Source organism: Choloepus didactylus, chromosome 5 (genome assembly GCF_015220235.1).
Source record: "Choloepus didactylus isolate mChoDid1 chromosome 5, mChoDid1.pri, whole genome shotgun sequence".
Classification (NCBI taxonomy): Eukaryota; Metazoa; Chordata; class Mammalia; order Pilosa; family Megalonychidae; genus Choloepus; species Choloepus didactylus.
This window is the reverse complement of record NC_051311.1, coordinates 107,721,624-107,741,611: the sequence shown is the minus strand read 5'-3', so window position 1 is coordinate 107,741,611 and position 19,988 is coordinate 107,721,624. Positions and strand designations below refer to the sequence as shown.

General features: G+C 36.1%; 1 protein-coding gene across 5 annotated transcripts in view; it reads right to left on the bottom strand.

Annotated features, from left to right (window-relative positions):
• CDK14 (cyclin dependent kinase 14) overlaps positions 1 to 19,988 on the bottom strand; it is a 678,858-nt gene that overhangs the window by 279,773 nt on the left and 379,097 nt on the right. For all 5 annotated transcript variants that reach the window (XM_037836624.1, XM_037836622.1, XM_037836621.1 and 2 more), the window contains one exon: positions 16,879 to 17,002. In XM_037836624.1, the coding sequence (XP_037692552.1) occupies positions 16,879 to 17,002 (124 nt within the window). The remainder of the gene's footprint in view (positions 1 to 16,878; positions 17,003 to 19,988) is intronic.

Here is a 19,988-nt window from a genome sequence, read left to right as displayed (position 1 = left end):
CAATAAGGCTTACTAAGCATCATGATCATTATCAATACCCTTCATAAATCTTGACACCCTAGCATAGTGCTTCACATGGAATAGATGCTCAGCTAACTCTTATTCTTTATGGAGTATCTTATCATACAATATGATCACCATGAGATAATTGTATAGTAATTTTTATATTCATAGTGGCTGGCAGACTCTAAGGTGGTTTCCATGACAACCCCCCATAAGGGTATTCATGCTTTTGTACAATCTCCTCCCCTTGAGTGTGGGTGGGACCTGTTACCTGCTTCTAACCAACAGAATATGCAAACATACAGGATAACATTTCTTGTGATGAGGTTACAGAAGATCTGTCTTGCTGTAGACTCTACTGCCTTCTTGGTTTGTGTGCTTTGTTGAAGCAAGCAGCCATGTTGGAGAGGCCCAAGTCATAAGGAACTCAGGGTGGCCTCTGGTCAACAGCCAACTTGGAGCTGTGGCAATCAATTCAACAGCCTGTGAGGAACTGAGTTCTCCTAACAACAACATGAGCTTGGAAGCACACTCTTCTTCAGTCCAGCCTTCAAATGAGATGAGAGGGGAAGACCTGGCTGACATCTTGATTGCACCTTTGTGAGAGCTCTTTAAGCAGAGGCCTGAGCTAAGCCATGCCCGGATCCCACGTCCCCACAAACTGTGGGATAATAAATGTTTGTTGTTTTAAATTGCCAAATCCGTGGTAATTTGTTGCACACCAATAGACAATTAATATATCAACCTTACTCCAACTTATGTTCACAGAGTTAAAAAATCGTCCTTAATCAAATATATGTGGAAGATGCAGTGTCAGATACATTTTAACTGCAGAAAGTCACAGAGCCTTTCATTACTAGCTAAGGGCAACTGTGATTCCACTGGAGGTGGAGGGGCACACGAATGAGGCTCATCCTAAATGGATATGACAAAGGAAACTTTTTGAAATTTTTACAAAATTCTTTTTCATTAATGTGTGTTCCGTAGACCACAGTTCAGAAATGACTTTTCAGATCTAGAGATGCAGTGAAAGAAATAGCAATCAAAAGTTAGCTCTGAATGCTTTGCTGAGAAGAAGGCAGGAGAAGGATAAAAAGACGACAAAAGTCATTCAAGCAATTAGGGGATCATATGGCTCCTCCCCCAAATAATTCAAGGATGAAAAAGATTTGCAAAATATTTCTCTAGTCATTTCTTGTGTTTTTAGTTCTCTAAATATACCAAGTATGGTAGTTTGGCTGCTGTATGTACCTCCGAAAGGTTCATGTTCTTTTAATCCAGTCCTGTGGGTGTAGACCTATTACGGGTAGGACCTTTTGATTAGGTTATTTCAGTTGAGGCCTGCCCAAGGGTGGGTCTTAATCCTCTTACTGGAGTCCTTATAAGAGGATAACAGACACAGAAAAAACAGATGAAACTAAGAGAAGCTCACAGAGAAAGTCCCAGAGAAGACTAAAGAAAGAACCACAGACAGAGAAGCCAGAAGCTGAAGGAACGAAACTTGGGAGAGAAGGACCAGCAGACGTCACCATGTGCCTTACTAGCTGACAGAGGAACCCGAGATGCTGGCATCCTGTCTTCAGAGAAGGTATCGTCCTGTGATGCCTTAACTGGGACATTTTCATGGCCTTGGAACTGTAAATTGGTAAGCTAATAAATCCCCATGATTAAAAGCAGTCCATTTCTGGTATATTGCATTTTGTCAGCTTTAGCAAACCAAACACCAAGCATGATATTTTTATGAGGAAAACAAATTATACATTGTGTTTCTCAACAAAATAACTTTGAACTATGAAGAAGACCAAACAATGGTTCTCATCCTTTCTTGCCCTCTCCTCCCATCACAGCAGAGGTTTTTGTAGATTGGGAATGGATTGGGGAAGCATGGAAAGAGGAAGGAGAGTGGGGAGTTAAGTCCAATCAGCATCTGGCTTGACGTCACATACTTCCCTTTTTTAAAAGAAGGTTTTGAGTTTTGATTTTTTTTTTTTTTTTGTAATGTTTGCATGACTTCCAGAAATTTTAGATCCTTTGGTAACGAAAAGGAAAGTTGGCATTATACTGGAAGGTTTCACTGTCTTCAACTTCTATGCTTTCAATTAATAGATAACCCTTTAGAGTAGATGGGGGAAAGTGCTGTTTATTCTGGGGTTCACTTAGTGATTCAAAGACAATTTCAAATTTGCATCAAAGTTTCTCAGTTTACCAGGTACATTTTAGTAAGTTGACACTATGATTAAATTTTAATATCACTGATTCCAATTACAAGTCTACATTTTATTATTGAGAGAGCAAAAGAGCTCATTTATAGCTAATCCTCATTAATAAACTGCTAGAGCTATTCCCACTGATAAAGTGCTCTCCAGCTATTCATTTTCAAAAGTTCACTGACCGTAATAAAAAGCAGAACTGCTTGAAGAGTGTTCATATTGTTATTTAAAGGATGGAAAAGAACTCATGATTATAAGATGATTTCAAAATGAATTATCTTCAAGCCTACAGAATCAGCAGAAATGTCAGTGTTTTAAAACATCAGTGAATCTGATGCCCAAACTGAGCTAATATTAAAAGCACAAAACTATGCTCTCCTTTTGAAAAGGGAGAAATGAGACCTGAACTATCTACTTGACAGGGTTCTAAGAATAAAATGCAATAATAGCTATGAAAGCACTTGATCAGCTGTAAAAGACTATTATTATTGTTACAAATGACTGAGGTTGGAATCATTTTCATTTCCTGAAGGCAATCTAATGTCAAGTGCTTTAAATCAAATGCTTTAATGATTCAACAACTAGAACGCTTCCAAATGTTGAATTCAATATTCAAAAATAAGGATGCTTTCAGTCACTGAAGTCCAGAATGACCTGTACATCATGTACTGTGCAAAAGGCGCATTCTTAATTTCAACACTGCCCAGTAGAGATGCCAACACAGACAACAGGCATGACACTCACATAGGAGGGAAAATAAACCAACCTTTCTCAAATTTTAAGAAATGATTCAGTTTGCTGTCCATAACCAAGACAGAAAAAATGTAAGGCACTGTTATTTTTATTGGAATGAAGAATACATGCTATAAAGGGCTTGGTTTATTAATTAGCTATGAAATCTAAATTCCACCATTATTACAAACCACACATTTTGAGTATCTAAGTATACCTTTAAAAAAAAAAAGATTTCAAGTGTATACCTTAATTTATGCATATTTCTAGACATATGTCTTTCCTTTTGAGATTTTAAGGACTGGTTGTTCTGTTTTGCTAACGCTGCCATTTTGCAAAATACCAGAAATGGATTGGCTTTTATAAAGGGGGTTTATTTGGTTATACAGTTACAGTCCGAAGGCCATAAAGTGTCCATGGTAAGGCATCGACAATCGGGTACCTTCACTGAAGGATGGCCATTGGTGTCCGGAAAACCTCTGTTAGCTGGGAAGGCACGTGGCTGGTGTCTGCTCTGGAATTCTGGTTTCAAAATGGCTTTCTCCCAGGATGTTCCTCTCTCAACTGTAGCAGCAAGCTTCTTCTGTCTGAGCTTCTTATATAGGACTCCAGTGATTTAATTAAGAGCCACCCTGAATGGGTGAGGTCCATATCTCCATGGAAATTATCCAAACGTTTCACTCACAGCTGCTTGAGTCACATCTCCACGGAAACACTCAATCAAAGGATCCAACCTAATCAACACTAATACATCTGCCCCCAGAAGATTGCATCAAAGAACATGGCATGTTGGGGGACATAATACATCCAAACTGGCACACTGGTCAAATGGACTCTGACATCAATCCAAAGCCACAAAAGCCATAGATGCAAGTTATAGTGGTCCTACATTGTTTCCTTTAAACTAATTTCACTGTCTTACAGAGCATCAAAACTTTAAAGCCTCTTATAAATCAATATACTATTTTACATTTAGATTTCTGAGTTATGTGACAATATAATTGTAATACTTGCAGCAAGATCTACTCCTAAGGGACCACAAACATTGGTACTGGACAGCAGTAGCACTCATTCTGGGTGAGGGCTTACTCATTTTTTATATTAAAGTATACACTAAGATTTAATTATATTATTCCAACAGACTGATTTTTCACCTGGTTCACAAAATTGTCTTATCTACAAGCTCTGTACCAATAAAATATTTGGCAAAAACATGCGCTCATTGTTTATGAAGAGAAAATGTATAGTATGAAGGGATTCGTGGGTACCTGCCAAAATACTCTGTTTTTTTAAAGGAAGTAACATGAAGTAGCATTTTATTATCAAAGTATGACACTAGTGATACAAATTTACTACACACATTTTATCACAAGTATTATTCACTTTTATAAAATTATCCTCAGTACTTTTAACAGAGAAGCTAAAATGAATGGCACTATGATAGTAACAGTTTAAAATCTGCACTACAAACAACAGAAAGTTGTTAAAATTGATTTGTAAATAATTTTTTAAAAATCCTATATAGTTTAGTAATTATATTTTAAAATGAAGGAATAAAAATTCCTGTAAAATATGTGTTCCAGTTTGCTAATGCCACCATTCATGCAAAATATCAGAAATGGATTGGCTTTTATAAAGGGGGTTTATTTGGTTACATAGTTAGAGTTCAAAGGCCATAAAGTGTCCAAGGTAAGGCATCAACAATCGAGTACCTTCACCAAAGGATGGCCATTGGCGTCTGGAAAACCTCTGTTAGCAGGGAAGGCATGTGGCTGGTGTCTGCTCCGGAATTCTGGCTTCAAAATGGCTTTCTCCCAGGACGTTCCTTTCTAGGTTGCAGCTCCTCTTCAAAATGTCACTCTCAGGTGCTCTGCATCTGGGCCTGTGTGGCTCTTCTTTAAAACACTCCAGTGATCCAATAAAGACTCATCCTGAATGGGTGGGGCAACACTTCCATAGAAATAATCCAATGAAAGTTCAGGTCCACAGATGATTGAGTCATATCTCCATGGAAACACTGAACCAATAGGTTCCAACCTAATCAACACTAATACATCTGCCCCCACAAGATTGCATTAAAGAACATGGCGTTTTGGGGGACATAATACATCCCAACTAGCACAATATGCAAAAGAATGATTTAAAAATCAGACAATTTTTAAAGGGTTCATTACTTCTCAGGGGCATCTCTGTATAATATAATTAATATTCAAAATGGTGACCCAAGACGGTAAGGAAAATTTAGAGAAAGAATTCAAGAACCATGTCTCCTTGTGTATTCTCAGCCACTAGGGCAATGCCAGACATATAGCAGGCACTTATCAAAATGCCATATCCTCTGTTCAAAAAAGCAAGAGATACATTACCCATTTTAGAAAAATCATGTTAAAAATAAGTAACATTTTAATAATAAAAATGACACATATATGGACTTTCTATAAGCCAGGCACTGTTTTAAATGTATTGATTTAAGTATTAATTCACTTAATTTTTCAAATAACTCAGATATTATCATCATCTGCATTTTAAAATGGGTAAATTGAGGCATAGACAGTTTCAATTACTCGGCCAAGGACATGCAATTGGTAAGCAGCAGAGCCAGCATTCAAACACTAGCTGCCTGGAAACAGAATCTGTACCTAAATTCTGGGATTATTTTAGCTTATCTTGTTTTTTCACATGGGTGCATTTGCTTCCACAACTTTTCTCTTTCAGATATTTATGTTATTACTTAGTACATCTTCCACAGCTCCACCTACCCCAGAGTTGTGTAGTGTTTGCTGCTAACCTTTGGGAAAAATAAGATTTGAGTGGAAAATCCCTCCCACTGAGCGGCATCAAGGGTGCTTTTTGAGCTAGTGCCCAGCACTGCTGTGTTTTAATGGGAATATTGTTAAAGGTAATTCAGCCTTCATCTGCCCACAGGGCTAGTCAATGCTTTACTTTCTCCCAGGAAAATAATTAAAGAGGGTGGTCCCTTCTAATTTACAGATTACTAAGGCTCCATTCCAACATATAATACCAATGAGGTTTCCTACAGGTTTTTCTGTGTTTTCCTTCATAGCACTTCTTGCAGTTTCCTCAAGATTCATGCTCTAGTTCCAGTGGTTAGTATGGAGTGAAACCGAGTACTCTAGATTTCACCTTCCTGACAGGGAACTCATCATTCAGTTGACACAGGTCATCAGACCAGCAGGTGTTACTTTGAACTAGACATCTGCTTAGCACTCCCAACTTCTCACCTCTTTAGGAAGCTAAGCTTATGCATGTGTTAAACAAGATATCAATACTCCGCTGAATACTACACTAGGGGCTCTAGGGACATGCTAAGAATAATGTTAATAATAATAATTTAACACTTATTGATCACTTACTAAGTGGCAAGTACAAAGTTTAACTTATTTTCCATCTCTGGACCCCAAAACACACAATTTTCAGATGAAGGGTTTTGACAAGACGATCTCTGAGTTTCCATCAAAATTCAGAGGACTGTGAATATCTAAAATAAAAATTTCTGAAACAATAAACATAACACCGTTTTTTTTTAACCTGGAGGTTTATCTTTTTTCTCATAGAATTAATTGGCTTATTTTATTTCAACTTTTCCCTCATAGATTTGCTACCTTTATTTTGAAAAAGAAAACATAAAATTTTCCCAGTGATACAATTCTACCAAAAACTGAATGATGACTTCAATAATAATATCATATCCTGCTTCCAACTGTTTGAACAAAATGCTTGCGTATGATATTTATTTTATGTTGTTTCTTGTAACTCTAATATTGGTGATTCTTACAAAGAGAAGTTAAGAGATTAACTAGGTTGACAGCCCAATGGTAACTTTTCTGAAACCATCGTAAACATATAGGTCTGAAATCTTCCAATTGTTTTCCATATCTCCAGTCGTGCCTGTGTTAGCCAATTTAGGGCACTCAATTTAGCCAACGCATTGGCTCCTTTCACCCACTGCTCCCTATTCTATGACTTCCAGGCTGACTCAAAACCCAGTTTCCACATCTAATATTAGCTGATCTCTGACACACACAACAGGTTTCTTTAGCTAACCTCTACTCCAAACCAGGAATAAACACTTTAATGTGCATTTATACCAGCATCCTTCCTGACTGAAAAGACTGAAAATTAGAATGTCAGATAACTTGACTGGTATTTAAAAAAGAGATGTTCCATTTTCAAAGTTTTAATTTTGCAATGAGTTTTTTTATTTTAGATTTGTAAACTCGATAACACACATCAAGGTTATTTTTATGCTATGTGGGTAAAATAAATATAGAATACCTTTCAGACATGCATTTAAAATTCTGAAGCAGCACAGATAATTAGTTCTCAGTTGGTTTTTAATTTTTAATTTTCCGGTGTTTTCTTTTTTCATTTTAATGATAAAAGAAAACTCCTAACTTCCTAAGTTTAGCTATTACAACAGAGGAAATTATTCAAAGTGAAAAAGAAATTTTTAATATGCACTCATTCGTTGCTGGTAGAAATGTAAAATGCTGCAACTACTGGGGAATACAGTTTGGCAGTTCTTCAGAAAGGTTAAGTATAGAATTACCAAATGACCTGGCAATCCCCCTACTAGGTATATACCCAAAAGAGTTGAAAGCAGGGACTCAAACACATATTTGTACACCAGTGTTCATAGCAGCATTATTTACAAATGTCAAAAGTTGGAAGTAGCCCAGTGTACATCAAACAATGAATGGATAAACGAAATGTGATATATACATATGACAGAATATTATTCAACCATAAAATGGAGTGAAGTCTTGATATATGCAACAATATGGGATGAACCTTGAAGACATTATTCTGAGTGAAATAAGCCAGACACAAAAGGACAACTACTATATGGCATCACTGATATGAAATAATTAGAAAAAGCAAATGCATAGAGTTAGAGTCTAGAATATAGGTTACCAGGAGCTGAATTGAGGTGAGGGAATGGGGAGTTAATGCTTAATTTGTACAGAATTTCTATTTAGGTGGATTGTAAGGTTTTGGAAAAGGATGATGGTGATGGTAGCACAAAGTGTGAGTGTAATTAACAGCACTGAATTATATATGTGAATGTGGTTAAAGGGGGAAATTTTAGGTCATATATCTGTTACTAGAATTAAGATTAAAAGATAAAACATAGAACTGTACAACACAGTGAACCCTATTGTAAATGATGGACTATAGTAAATAGTACAATTATAAAAATGTTCTTTCATGAATTATACCCAACATACCACACTAATGCAAGGTGTTAATAATAGGGTAGTATATGAGAAAAAAATACACTCTAAGGTAAACTATGGACTTTGGATAATAGTATAATTTTAATATTCATTCATCAATTTTAACATACCAGACTAATGCAAAGTGTTAATAATGGGGGGGGGTGTACATGGGAACACTGCACTTTTTACATGATATTTCTGTAAACCTAAAACTTCTCTAATTAAAAACAACAACTTTTTAGGTAAATAAACCAACACATGGTATTAAAGAAAAAACTGGAGAACAAAAACAAAACAAAACAAAACAAAACTAATAGTATGCTGATAGTATTAAAGTGAAAAAAAAAAGTTCAAAATCTCCAATTTTTTAAAGCTTTCTAACTTTCAGAATTTATGGCTCACTTCAAATTTCCCAAAGTAGTTGGTCAGCAAAGATTGCAGAAAACATGTGCTTTCGATGGCAATGATTCACTTACTTTCATTCAGATTCTAGTATAAATCAGGTATATTGACTTAGGCATCACTGGATTCTGCTTTTGGCTGCATTTTAAAAACTGGCTTCTTGAAAGGTAGAGAACAGTTGTAGCAAATGTACCACACTAATGAAAGGTGTTAATAACAGGGTGAATTGCTAAACTCTAACCAATTTCATAATTATCTATATATTAATATCCATGCTGAAGTGTTAATCACTGTTGAACAGCAAAAGTATGTTACATAATTCTAAGGATCATTTCATTGCTACCCTTCCTAACATCAAGTATAGCTCTTCCACTCTAGTCATTATAGGGTTCCAGACATTCCACACACCGATATCTTCTAAGGATACATGGCTATATTTCAACTCATTCTGAATCAGTTATTTGGCTTAATTCTAACACTTCTGTTTTCTTATTATACAGGGAAAAAAGATGCTCAAATCAGATATCATGAAACACACTGGCTTTAATTATGGGACTATAGGACTTTATTAGCTTACAAGCTCTCAGTTTTGAAGCCATAAAAATGTCAAATCTAGGCATCAAGATGATGCGTTCTTCCTGAAGACTGCCTGCCGGCGACCCTGGACTCTGCTGCCACATGGTAAGGGACATGGTGGCATCTACTGATCTCTCCCTTCTCTTCCAGGTTTCGCTGCTTTCAGTTTCTTGCTTTTGTGGCTCATTCTCCCCTGCCCCCTTCTCTTCATCCCATTTATAAAGGACTCAGGTAAGAAGATTAAGACCCATCCTGGACCATGCCTTAACTGAAGTAACCTCATCCAAAGATCCTACTTAAAATAGTTTTACACCCACAGGAATGGATTAGCTTTAAGAATATGATTTTTGGGGGTGCATACCATTTCAAACCACCACAGTGATATTTCCTCTGCCCAGAAGGTTTCCAAGGACATCGGAGAATAAAATAATCAGTCCCCATAAGAGTAGTCTGTTTTGCACTCAGAGATGTCTCCTTATCTCATACGCATGACCTGGCTAAAAATGAACTAACACTATTTCAAATTTATTCATTTCTATGGAGTTTGAAGCTGCCATTCTTAGCAACCAACCTCCATCCACATTGCTTCAATCTGATTTATGGTAACTGAACAGAGAAATTTCTCATTGATAGAGTGGAATATGCATATTAACTGCAGTTCATATATATCCTTCTTGTTTCCATTTACAGCCTTTTTAAAACCCATATTAACATTTTAACATGATGGGGAAAGTTACATTGTGATAACACATAACAGAAAAGCAATATAATTATCATCACCATCATCATTTTTATTATTCCTCCTAAATGAAAAAAACTTTTTGAGGGGATGAAGGGGGTATTAAACAAGATTTAAGTGATGAAGCCAAGTAATGATTTCACAATCAGGAAGAAAACAATTTAAAGTATCAAAATTCCTTTCCAAAAGGGTTACTACATCTTTAAAATAATGGGTCGAGGGAAATAACTTTGTCTAGTACACATGTCAAATCAAAATTATTTCTGACATGTAATCTTGATAATGTATTTAACAGATTTTAAAATACGTGAAACTGTTTAAAATTTTAATGAGGTTGTAGAGAAAGGAGGGAAAAATCAACCCTTTTTCTGGTTGACATTGTAGCATCAATTATTCTAAATACATTCCTTCCACTGTCAAGGATGGAAGCAAGGATCTAAACTGCACGAAAGCTATTTATGCATTAAACTGTTCAAGGGCCTTTTAAAAGTAGAGTGATACCTCACTGAGTAATAAAGTGTGTTTTGTTCTATTAGGAAATATATTCTAAAACAAAGACTAAAATTCAATCCTACAGGCCATAACAAATGGGCTGAGTTATATCTAACCTTGAATTTATAACTTCAATGGTGAATTTTTGTATGCTTATGATTAAAAAAATAGCTAAAGGTCTAAAACTTTCGGACTAATGGGTTTTATTCAGAGATTTTATATTCATCAAATTTACAGAGTCTACTCTGCTTCTGGAAGAAGTTGATTTCTTTCTGTATTACACTATGTGAATTCTGAAAAGCACATAACAAATCAACCATACACATACCATATCCTCCATGGAGTCACAATGCTGGTGTGTTCTGTAAATTAACCTAAAATTTGATTTACAATAATTTCCTTCCTCAAATCTAGAAAAGGAATAGCCTGGAGGAAGAAATGCCAACATTAGACAGGCAATATTTTAGATCTTTGATGGGAAAGAAACCTGTCTAATTTTACTTGATTAAAACCACAGAGCTCTTTAACTTGGTTCCTGCAAGACCTTATATGCTTATATTACTGAGTTCACACTGCTTCACTTTTTCAGAGGCAAATTTACCCCAGCTGCCGTTTAATACAGCTAGGACATGCCCATCAAAAATAGTGGAAGAATGGCTAGGAAATGTGGATGACACTGACGTCCTCACATGGGAACTATAGGAAACTCATCTATTTTGTTTTAATCTCAACTATATGGAAAAATGCCCTTAAGTTTTCATAATTTATACTGCAAATGAACAATAATTTCTTGATGAATATATTTATGCATTTGTTTTATTTCAATAATATTCTTTTAGTGTGATCTCAATGCATATCATAAAAGCATGATTCTTATCTAGTTGGATTTCCAGAAGCTAGAATCAAAAATTAGATTCAAGGGAAAGATGGTATTGACTTCAGATTTAATGGACTGATTTTTACCCACCAGAGAATATCTGGTCATTAGAAAATAGGTTAATAATTTCAGAAATGTATAACATAAAAAGCACTGAAAAAGTCCTTTAAAAATATCTGTCCAAGGTTAATATTCTTCTGATGAGGAGCCTAAGGCATAGAGGGGTGAAATGGCTCCTTGAAAGTCACAAGCTAATAATAGATGGAGCGAGGTCTCCTAATTCAATGTCCAACTCACTTTGCCCTCAACAGCAGTACAACTAGACAACAAGTTAGGGTCTGCAGAGGAGGGACTTCGAACCTTTTATTTATATATTTTGTGCATGTTTATATTCACTTGGTGATGTGTATTTCTGCAGTCTGAGGTTACAAAACTACTAAGTACTAAGCAGGTGTGACAGGCCCAAGTGAAGTGCCTCAAAGCAGCCGTGAGGCTCTACACTGTCCAAAGTCATCTAATTCCACCTGCACTCTTGACTGCACAAGCATGGCAGCATAGAGGAAGAGAAAATTAATTTATCTTTTAAAGTTTATCAAAGCTAATCAAACCAAAATTAGTGCATTCTGGTGGGTCTTGGACTTCAGACAAATATACAACTCAGTCATCTATACATACGTATTCCTTCAACGAGTGTCTCCTGAGCACCTTCTATAGCACAGACAGTAGAACAAGACAGGCTTAGTACCTGCCTTCACAGCACTCACAGTCTAATAAAGGAGATGTGAAATACACAAATGGACAAAATAATTTCAGTGTACTATAAGTGCTATTGAAGAAGTTAAAACTGGATGAGAGTAACAGAAGAGTTCCCTCTTTGGAAAGGTGGCCTCTCTGAGCAGGTGAAATACAAACTATGATCTTAATGGTAAGAAAGGCAGCACATGAGAAGGAGAAGGAACAGCATTCAGGTGGAGGGAACAGCCAAGTGGAAGGCCCTGAAGTGAGAACAAGTTTGGAGTCTGACTGCAGCAGAGTGCACAGGAAAGACAAGCGGTCAGCATCATGGGTTGGATAAGGGGTTGGAAATATTTTTCCTGTAGATAATTTAATGAGGAACCTTCTTTTTGAAAATCATTCTGAATGCCACCACACAATTTCATTATTTTTTTATATGCAGGCAGGAGTTCTGGACAACCTCTGCATCAGAAAAGCCATAGTAATTCTGTGTGTAATTTACTCATTCAAAATGTGCATAGAAAATTAGGCTCAGGTATGTGCTTAAATATGGCTTTGCTTACCAAAGGGGGGGGACCCAAAAAAGCAAAAAAATATTCTTACAGCACTGTGACCACCTGGACTTTAGATTTGCAATCCATTTCAACTTGAATGGGTCTACAAAAATTCTACTGTCTGGTTTACCTTGTTTGGTGTCTAGCAAGTAAAATCTCCAAAGTACTGAATTAGTCATGTGATAAAATATTCTTTAAATTATGAGATGTATTTTTTGGTTTTAGTGCAATCTATCTACAGAGCATGTATGCTGTATTTGTTATATGTAGAAAACAGTGAATATAAAATGATCAATAATTTCCTAGGAGATTAGATATCCCTGTAAAGTAAAATGTCTATATGTGTAAATATAAAGACCCTGGTCCATCTGAGATTGAAGGATATGGATCAAGAATCAGAATTACACCTTTGTAATCAGCCTCTGGGCAACTTTCTTAACCTCTCTGAATCTTATATCGCTATCTCAAAAATATTAGGATATTCCCACCTACTAGACTGAAGAGACAATGAAACAAGAAATCCTAACTCAAGACTGGCCCATAAAATAAACTCAATGAATTTCAGTGTTTCTTTGCACTTTGTGCCCTGTTCCATATATTTTCTTAATAAAAACAGAACCATTTATAACATGGAACTCAAATCACACAGGTTGCATTTGTTTTTTTAATCAAAATGTTATGGTATTTTTCACATAAGAGAAAAAGATAGGAAAAAGAAACCGCTTCTAAAGCCCATCTAAAGCACATCAAACTCTGAATTAAGACCTCATGTTTCTAATTGTTCTGCTGCCTGGACCCATCACATTTTGACTACCTAGTTTCTTTGATGCTTCCACTGTGCTCCCTTTATCTCAGATACACACGTGTGCATGCAGTAAATCACAGTTAATTGCATGCCTTAAATTAAAAGATGAAAATAATACAAGATTAATTGGTGAAATTGTCTCTTGGTGAATGTCTCCCTTATTACACTCTGTGCACAGAATGCACACCAAGATAGAAGATTAAGTCCATGATGCTGATGGCGATGCGCACAGGCACAACCTTTCTGCAGAGCAGTCTGGTCCAAAGAATCAAAAATTTTTAAAAACTCAATATTCCAATTGCAGGATATTTAGCTTTCTCTATAAGGATGTTCAGTACAGGACTAGGCATAATAGTGAACAATTAGAACCCAAATGTTCATTGAGAAGGGAACAAATAAAGAACTAGCTTGCCCATTAATGGAAAGAAAGATAAGCTGTTATAAATGATTCGGTCCTATTTAATAAGAGGCAAAAGTGTCCGTGAGAACAGTTTTTGTTTTGTTTTTTTAATTCAGTTTTATTGAGATATATTCACATACCATACAATCATCCACAGCATACAATCAATTGTTCACAGTACCATCACATAGTTGTGCATTCATCACCACAATCAATTTCTGAACATTTTCCTTACTCCAAAAACAAAGAATAAAAAGTAGAAAAGAACACCTAAAACATTCCATCCCCCATCCCACCCTACTTTTTCATTTAATTTTTGTCCCCATTTTTCTATTCATCTGTCCATACACTGGATAAAGGGAGGTGAGCCACAAGGTTTTCACAATCACACAGTCACATCCCATAAGCTACATAGTTTTACAATCATCTTCAAGAATCAAGGCTACTAGGTTGCAATTTGACAGTTCCAGGTATTTGCTTCTAGCTATTCCAAGACACTAAAAACTAAAAAGGAATATCTATAAGAATGCCCTCCAGAGTGACCTCGACTCCATTTGAAATCTCTCAACCACTGATGCTCCCCTATGTAGCAGGTAGGGCAGCAAGTTCACCAGCCAACTGGGCTTAGAGGAGAGAGAGAAACTACATCTGAGCAACAAAGAGGTTCTCTGGGGGAGATGCTTGGAAACAATTATGAGTAGACTTAGAGTCTCCTTTGCAGTAACAAGTTTCATAAGGGCAAGCCCCAAGATTGAGGTCTTGGCCTACTAAATCGGTAGTCCTCAATGTTTGTGAGAATATCAGTAATAACGCAGGTGGGGAAGTCTTACGTTTCTGCATTTTCCCTCAGTTCCTCAGGGGGGCCCTGCAAATACATTTTTATTCTCTGCCCAAATTACTTTGGGATGTATCAGAATTTCATACTAACCTGTACAAACCTACCAGATCTCATTTTCTATTCAAAGTTCCATGCAGTTGTGGTGCTTGAATAAACTGACCATACAAGTTAAATTAGTTAGTGTAGTACAGAAAATATAAATCCTACACCAAATAAACATCTCTTCCCTTGGTCTCACACAGAAGTTGAAGTTTTAAAACACAGTGAATATTGTCCTTTATCCTTTGGCCTTATTTGCCTTAGTCCTAACCAGTTCCTCTTTATTTATATCTCTAACTGAGGTCTGAACCCTTTTTCAGCTTTTTAAACAGTTGCTGTATGTGTTAATACTGACATTCATAGTTTCCAAGCTCTAGCTCTGAGTTTCTGGTGTCACACAGATACCCAAAGTTCCAGAGACCAACCAGGTTATACACAAAGAGCAGTGATATAGTTTTATGTGAAAAATGGTTAAAAAATAACTTTTTGAGGGTATCTAATATGAGTGAAGGAAGGGAGAAATAGAGAAAAGCTTTCTAAGTTGTTTTTAAATTACATTTCAATTTGTTTCTCAGTTTGAAACTACAAAATGTCAGCTTAACCCATAAAAATCTTTAAGGTGAACTTACCTGACTATTGGCAATACCCATATCACCATAAAAGCAAACATCAAAAGTAATCCCTAGTAAGCACCTAGATACAATCCCGCTGTGTATTTTTGTTATAGAGACAAAATCAATTTTATAAAAATACATTTGACAAATATAAAAGAAAAATATGTTCAATACAATTGCTCAATATGATCAATTATCCCAGTATAATAACACAACATAAGAAAATCATGATAAATCCTTATTTACTGAGACTAACAAACTACGAATATATTCACAGTAAAGCCTATAACTTGAATTTGAAGAACTACAAACCTTATTCTCTCTCCTACCCACCTGCCCTCCCATTATTTCCTAAACTGTGGTACAAAGATTTTACATCTAGCTATCTGGTATAATTCTGATGCTGAATTCAGGCAATGAACAATACACACACACACACACACACACACACACACACACACACACACGGAATTTAATAATTTTTACCAAAGTTTGATGAGGACAAATTACAAAGATTTCCAATACATCACTAGTAAGGCTAACTTTCATCTTATTTCATTTTAAAGAGAAAACAATATACAAAACCCAACAGAATAGATTCATTCCAAAGGCATTCAACAATCTACTAACCTTGAAATAGGAAATAAATATTTCCTGTCCTCTGTTATTTATTGGGGGTGGGTGAGAAATGCTATTCACATTTCAGCAAAAGCCCATATCTCAATATCCCAAGGGTAATATTTTCATTCCACTCTTAATGGAACAAATTTCTAATCAGAATATGTATTCAAAAATAATTGAGGCAATGCAATGTCAACATATCATTCTGCCATCAGGTATTCCCCAGTTCTAGAAATCAACTCAACACAGTTTCTGGTATAAGAAAGAACCACCACAATGTACAAATGTCAGATTTGATCACGGAAGGGCAGCTAGCAAGGAGGCTACAACAGTTTTGCTCCCCTTTGAATGCTCAAAGAGTTTGCAGGAAAGCTTCTAACCTGGAAGAGGTCAATCTTAAACCTTCTAAGGAAAGAATGACTTATAATGAGCCCAGATCATTTGTATTCAAATCAAAATGTCTACTTTTGTAATCTTATTGAAAATTCTTGATTTTTAAGTATTAAAGCTTTAGGGCTATGTATGCTATTGAATATAGTGATGCCCTGAAAAATCCAGAGGCTTAAAATTCAGGTTTCTTCAAGCTTGGCAAAACACTGAAAATTGTTGAAGCTGGCTGCTGGGTAACGGCAGAATATTATACTATTGCTTCTATTTTTTGGTATGTTTGACATTCTCTTAATAAAAAGTGGGAAAAAATAGGTTTCTTTAAATTTATTTCATGCTCATAATTTTACTGGCTTTTCCTTTGGCAATATACATTACTGAAATCTGAATTATGCTTATGATTATTGAAGACTCTTAACAAATAGTCTGAATTTTACAAAATCCACCAAGCATTATGTTGGTCATAAAATATAAATAAAATTCTTTCACTCCAGAAAAAATTTTACCATGATCTATGATGACAGAATAAGTGCACCGAAACAAACGCAGGGCCACCATCTGCCTGGCATTCTCACAGTGTGACAAAGTAGACTGGTAATTAACTGCTTTCCTACCGAAATCTGCCAGCTTTAACTCCCCCGTGTCACTGATCAGAAGGTTCTGTGGTTTCAGGTCTCTGTGCAAAATATACCGCTGGTGGATGTAAGACAGCCCTCGCAGCAACTGAAATAAAAACAACTGAAAAAATAGGGAGACAAAAGTTAAAGTCTGAACACAGAAAATGCCAGTCTCTACATACAGTCTGCCAAGTACTTCTATTTCATGAAAATGGGTACCCTTCACTAAATTCCTTACCAAATTATTGAAGCAGCATGTGCAATATACACATATCAATAGCTAATTCATTAAGAAGTAAATCTGAGAATTCCTAAAAACCTACTATGTCAACCAAGAATGATATGTCTTCAGCAAGAGAGAAGTGTAATCCAGTACACAAACTGTAATTCAGTCTGTGTTTTATAAATAAGGGGAAATGTAAAGAATCAATTCTTCATAATATTCTATTTCTTCAGGGCTAAACTGATGTCTAAAAGAGGGGGGAAAATCTATCCATACCATTAAGTTTATGTAAATGTACACATATTTAATTCCATAAAAACAACACAAATATGGTACCCATGGATTCATGAATTAACATGCTTTAAAGAAAGGAAAGATAAGGGGATTTGAAATAATTAAAGTAAAAACACTCACAAGGTCCAATTAATACAACATTTTAATTCCACTACTTTTGCACATATAAATCAGAGATTAGGCTGTTGCTTAAAGACAGATAGGTACCTTCACTAATTATGGAGCAGACCTGTCCCAAAGGGAAGAAGAAGCCAAAAAACAGAGAAATCAAGAATTTAAAAGTTAATAATTTTGCAAGACATAATTTAAGAGGTGACTAATGGCCTTCTCTGTGAAGTTTCATATTGCATAATAAAAGTTTCGATTTTGACCAAAAAATATTTGATTCACTAGCCTTTCCAGTATTCGGCTTATGAAAACAGAAATTTACTTGCCAAAATAATTTTACTTGACATAGTTTTTACCATCTTAAAACAAAAAAACAAAACAAAACAAAAAACCAGAAGAAATGGCCTTATTTTTAAGTGCCAAGAAATGTTCTTATTTTTAAGTGCCAACAATAGTCTCTTCTATATAACCAGCTAGTAACAAGATGCAGTTTACCAGGATTACCAATTTTCAATGAGTTAGTTGTCAAAGACTGGCCATATAAGGATATTCCAGAATTTCAATTGGAAAAGATTGGCAATTGCTTGAGGCCCCTGAAAGTCAGCATTTCTGAAATGTTTTCCACCTAACCAGGGGCTAGGAAAGCCAAGCAAAACGTTTACGAGGAGAAAAGCTTGAAATAATAGTAAGATGAATTAATTTCAAAAGCTTTGTATACGATAATCTGCAGGACAGAGATGGCACAGTATCATTATTTCCAGAGTCTAAATACTAGAAGTAGAAGTCTGTTCTGTGTTAGTCTGGATTAAAATACTGGCTAAAGAATCTCAGGAGGCAAATACCTCTCTAGACCTCTCTAGACCTTCTCAGCCCTTCCTGCAGAGAAGACTTGAGTTAATGCCACCACCAGCACTTTGCAGCCTCATTCCTCATTTCTAAACACCCCCTGCATCTTGAAAACTAAAACTTAAATTTCTAAGGAAATCCATATCCCTTCAGTTTAGAAGGGAGGTATAGTGAGGGAATCTGTTTTCAAAAGCTTTTTTAAAAAAATTAAAGATGCAAAAGCACATCACAAAACAAACTTAACTTTGAAAATAAACTGATTCTGAAAAGAAACAGTTGTTACTCTTCAAGGTGTCAATGGATCCTGGAGATGCCTCAGAATGTGACTGTCTAACTGCTACAACGCATTTTAATAATTTAACAAACAAAGCACTTGATACATGCTAGCTGCCATTCTCTAACACAAATCTTACGCCATTTAATCTCTGTAACAAGTTTAATGAAGTAGCTACTACTATTATCTCCACGTTAATGGTGAGGAAGGTGAGCAGTTTCTCAAGGTCACCAAGCAATTAAGTGATGGAGCCAGGACTCAAACTAGGCAGTTTGATTCCAAAGTCCTTACCCTTAACACCCATCCTATAGAAATCCTGGCCAGAAATCAGCACAACTAAGCAAACAGCTTCCTCTAATACTCAAGTTATTATTGTAGGCTGTGTTTAGTAAACAGTTTTAGGGCTTCTGTGATGTGCCCAGTACTGTGCTATTTAATAAGTATATTATGAATTATCAGGTAGGTCCTGCCCTCTCTCCCACTTCTACTCCCCCCAGAAATGTATTCTTCTGCTTCCTTCTACCAGCTATTACCACTAATCTTCCTTTCACAATCACACAATTCACAAGAATGGCCTGAATTCACCCTTAACTCCCATCCACACCCAAATATCCACTAAAAGGGCTCAGCTAACCTCCAAGGGCACCAATGACCTAGCTCCTCAATGTTGAACTCTTAATTGACAAATCCAATGGACTCATCTGAGTCCTCATCTCAGGAGATGTTGGTATCTGACCTTGCTGAAAATGTCCTCCTTCTTGAAATTCTCTCCTAGCTTCTACATCTCCCTACCTCCCCTGCCCTGCCCCACCCCACAATGTCCTACAGCACTGCTCATTCCTTTTCTGCCTCTTTCACTAACCCACTGCCTCTGCTCATTTTAATTTTTGTTCTCTGATCTTTGACCTTTTCTTCTGTGAGAAACCTCACAGCCTTTCACAGTTCAACATTCACATAAATGCAGCCTGAAGTGATAGCCACAATGGCTATTCGCTGCACAACTCCAGGGGGCGCCACTCCCATATACTGCAAAAGGAACGGTGCTCCTGGAGACATGCAATACAGTAGAGCTGTCCACATGCTAGGTCCAAAATCTGTATTTTCATCTCTAATCAATCTTCTACATTTCCCATCATATACCAAACAGCCTGCTGGGCATATTCACATAGGTGTTCTGCAGAAATTGAAAACTCAACATGTACAAAACTTTACTCATTGTCACCTCTCCCTTGCTCAGTTTGGCAATCAGTAAAAATGGATTTAAACTATGATAATTAAATAGGTTAATACATGAAAGCACTTAGAACAACATGCAACCCATAGTAAGCACTCAAATATTAGCTATATATTTATTGTATATAT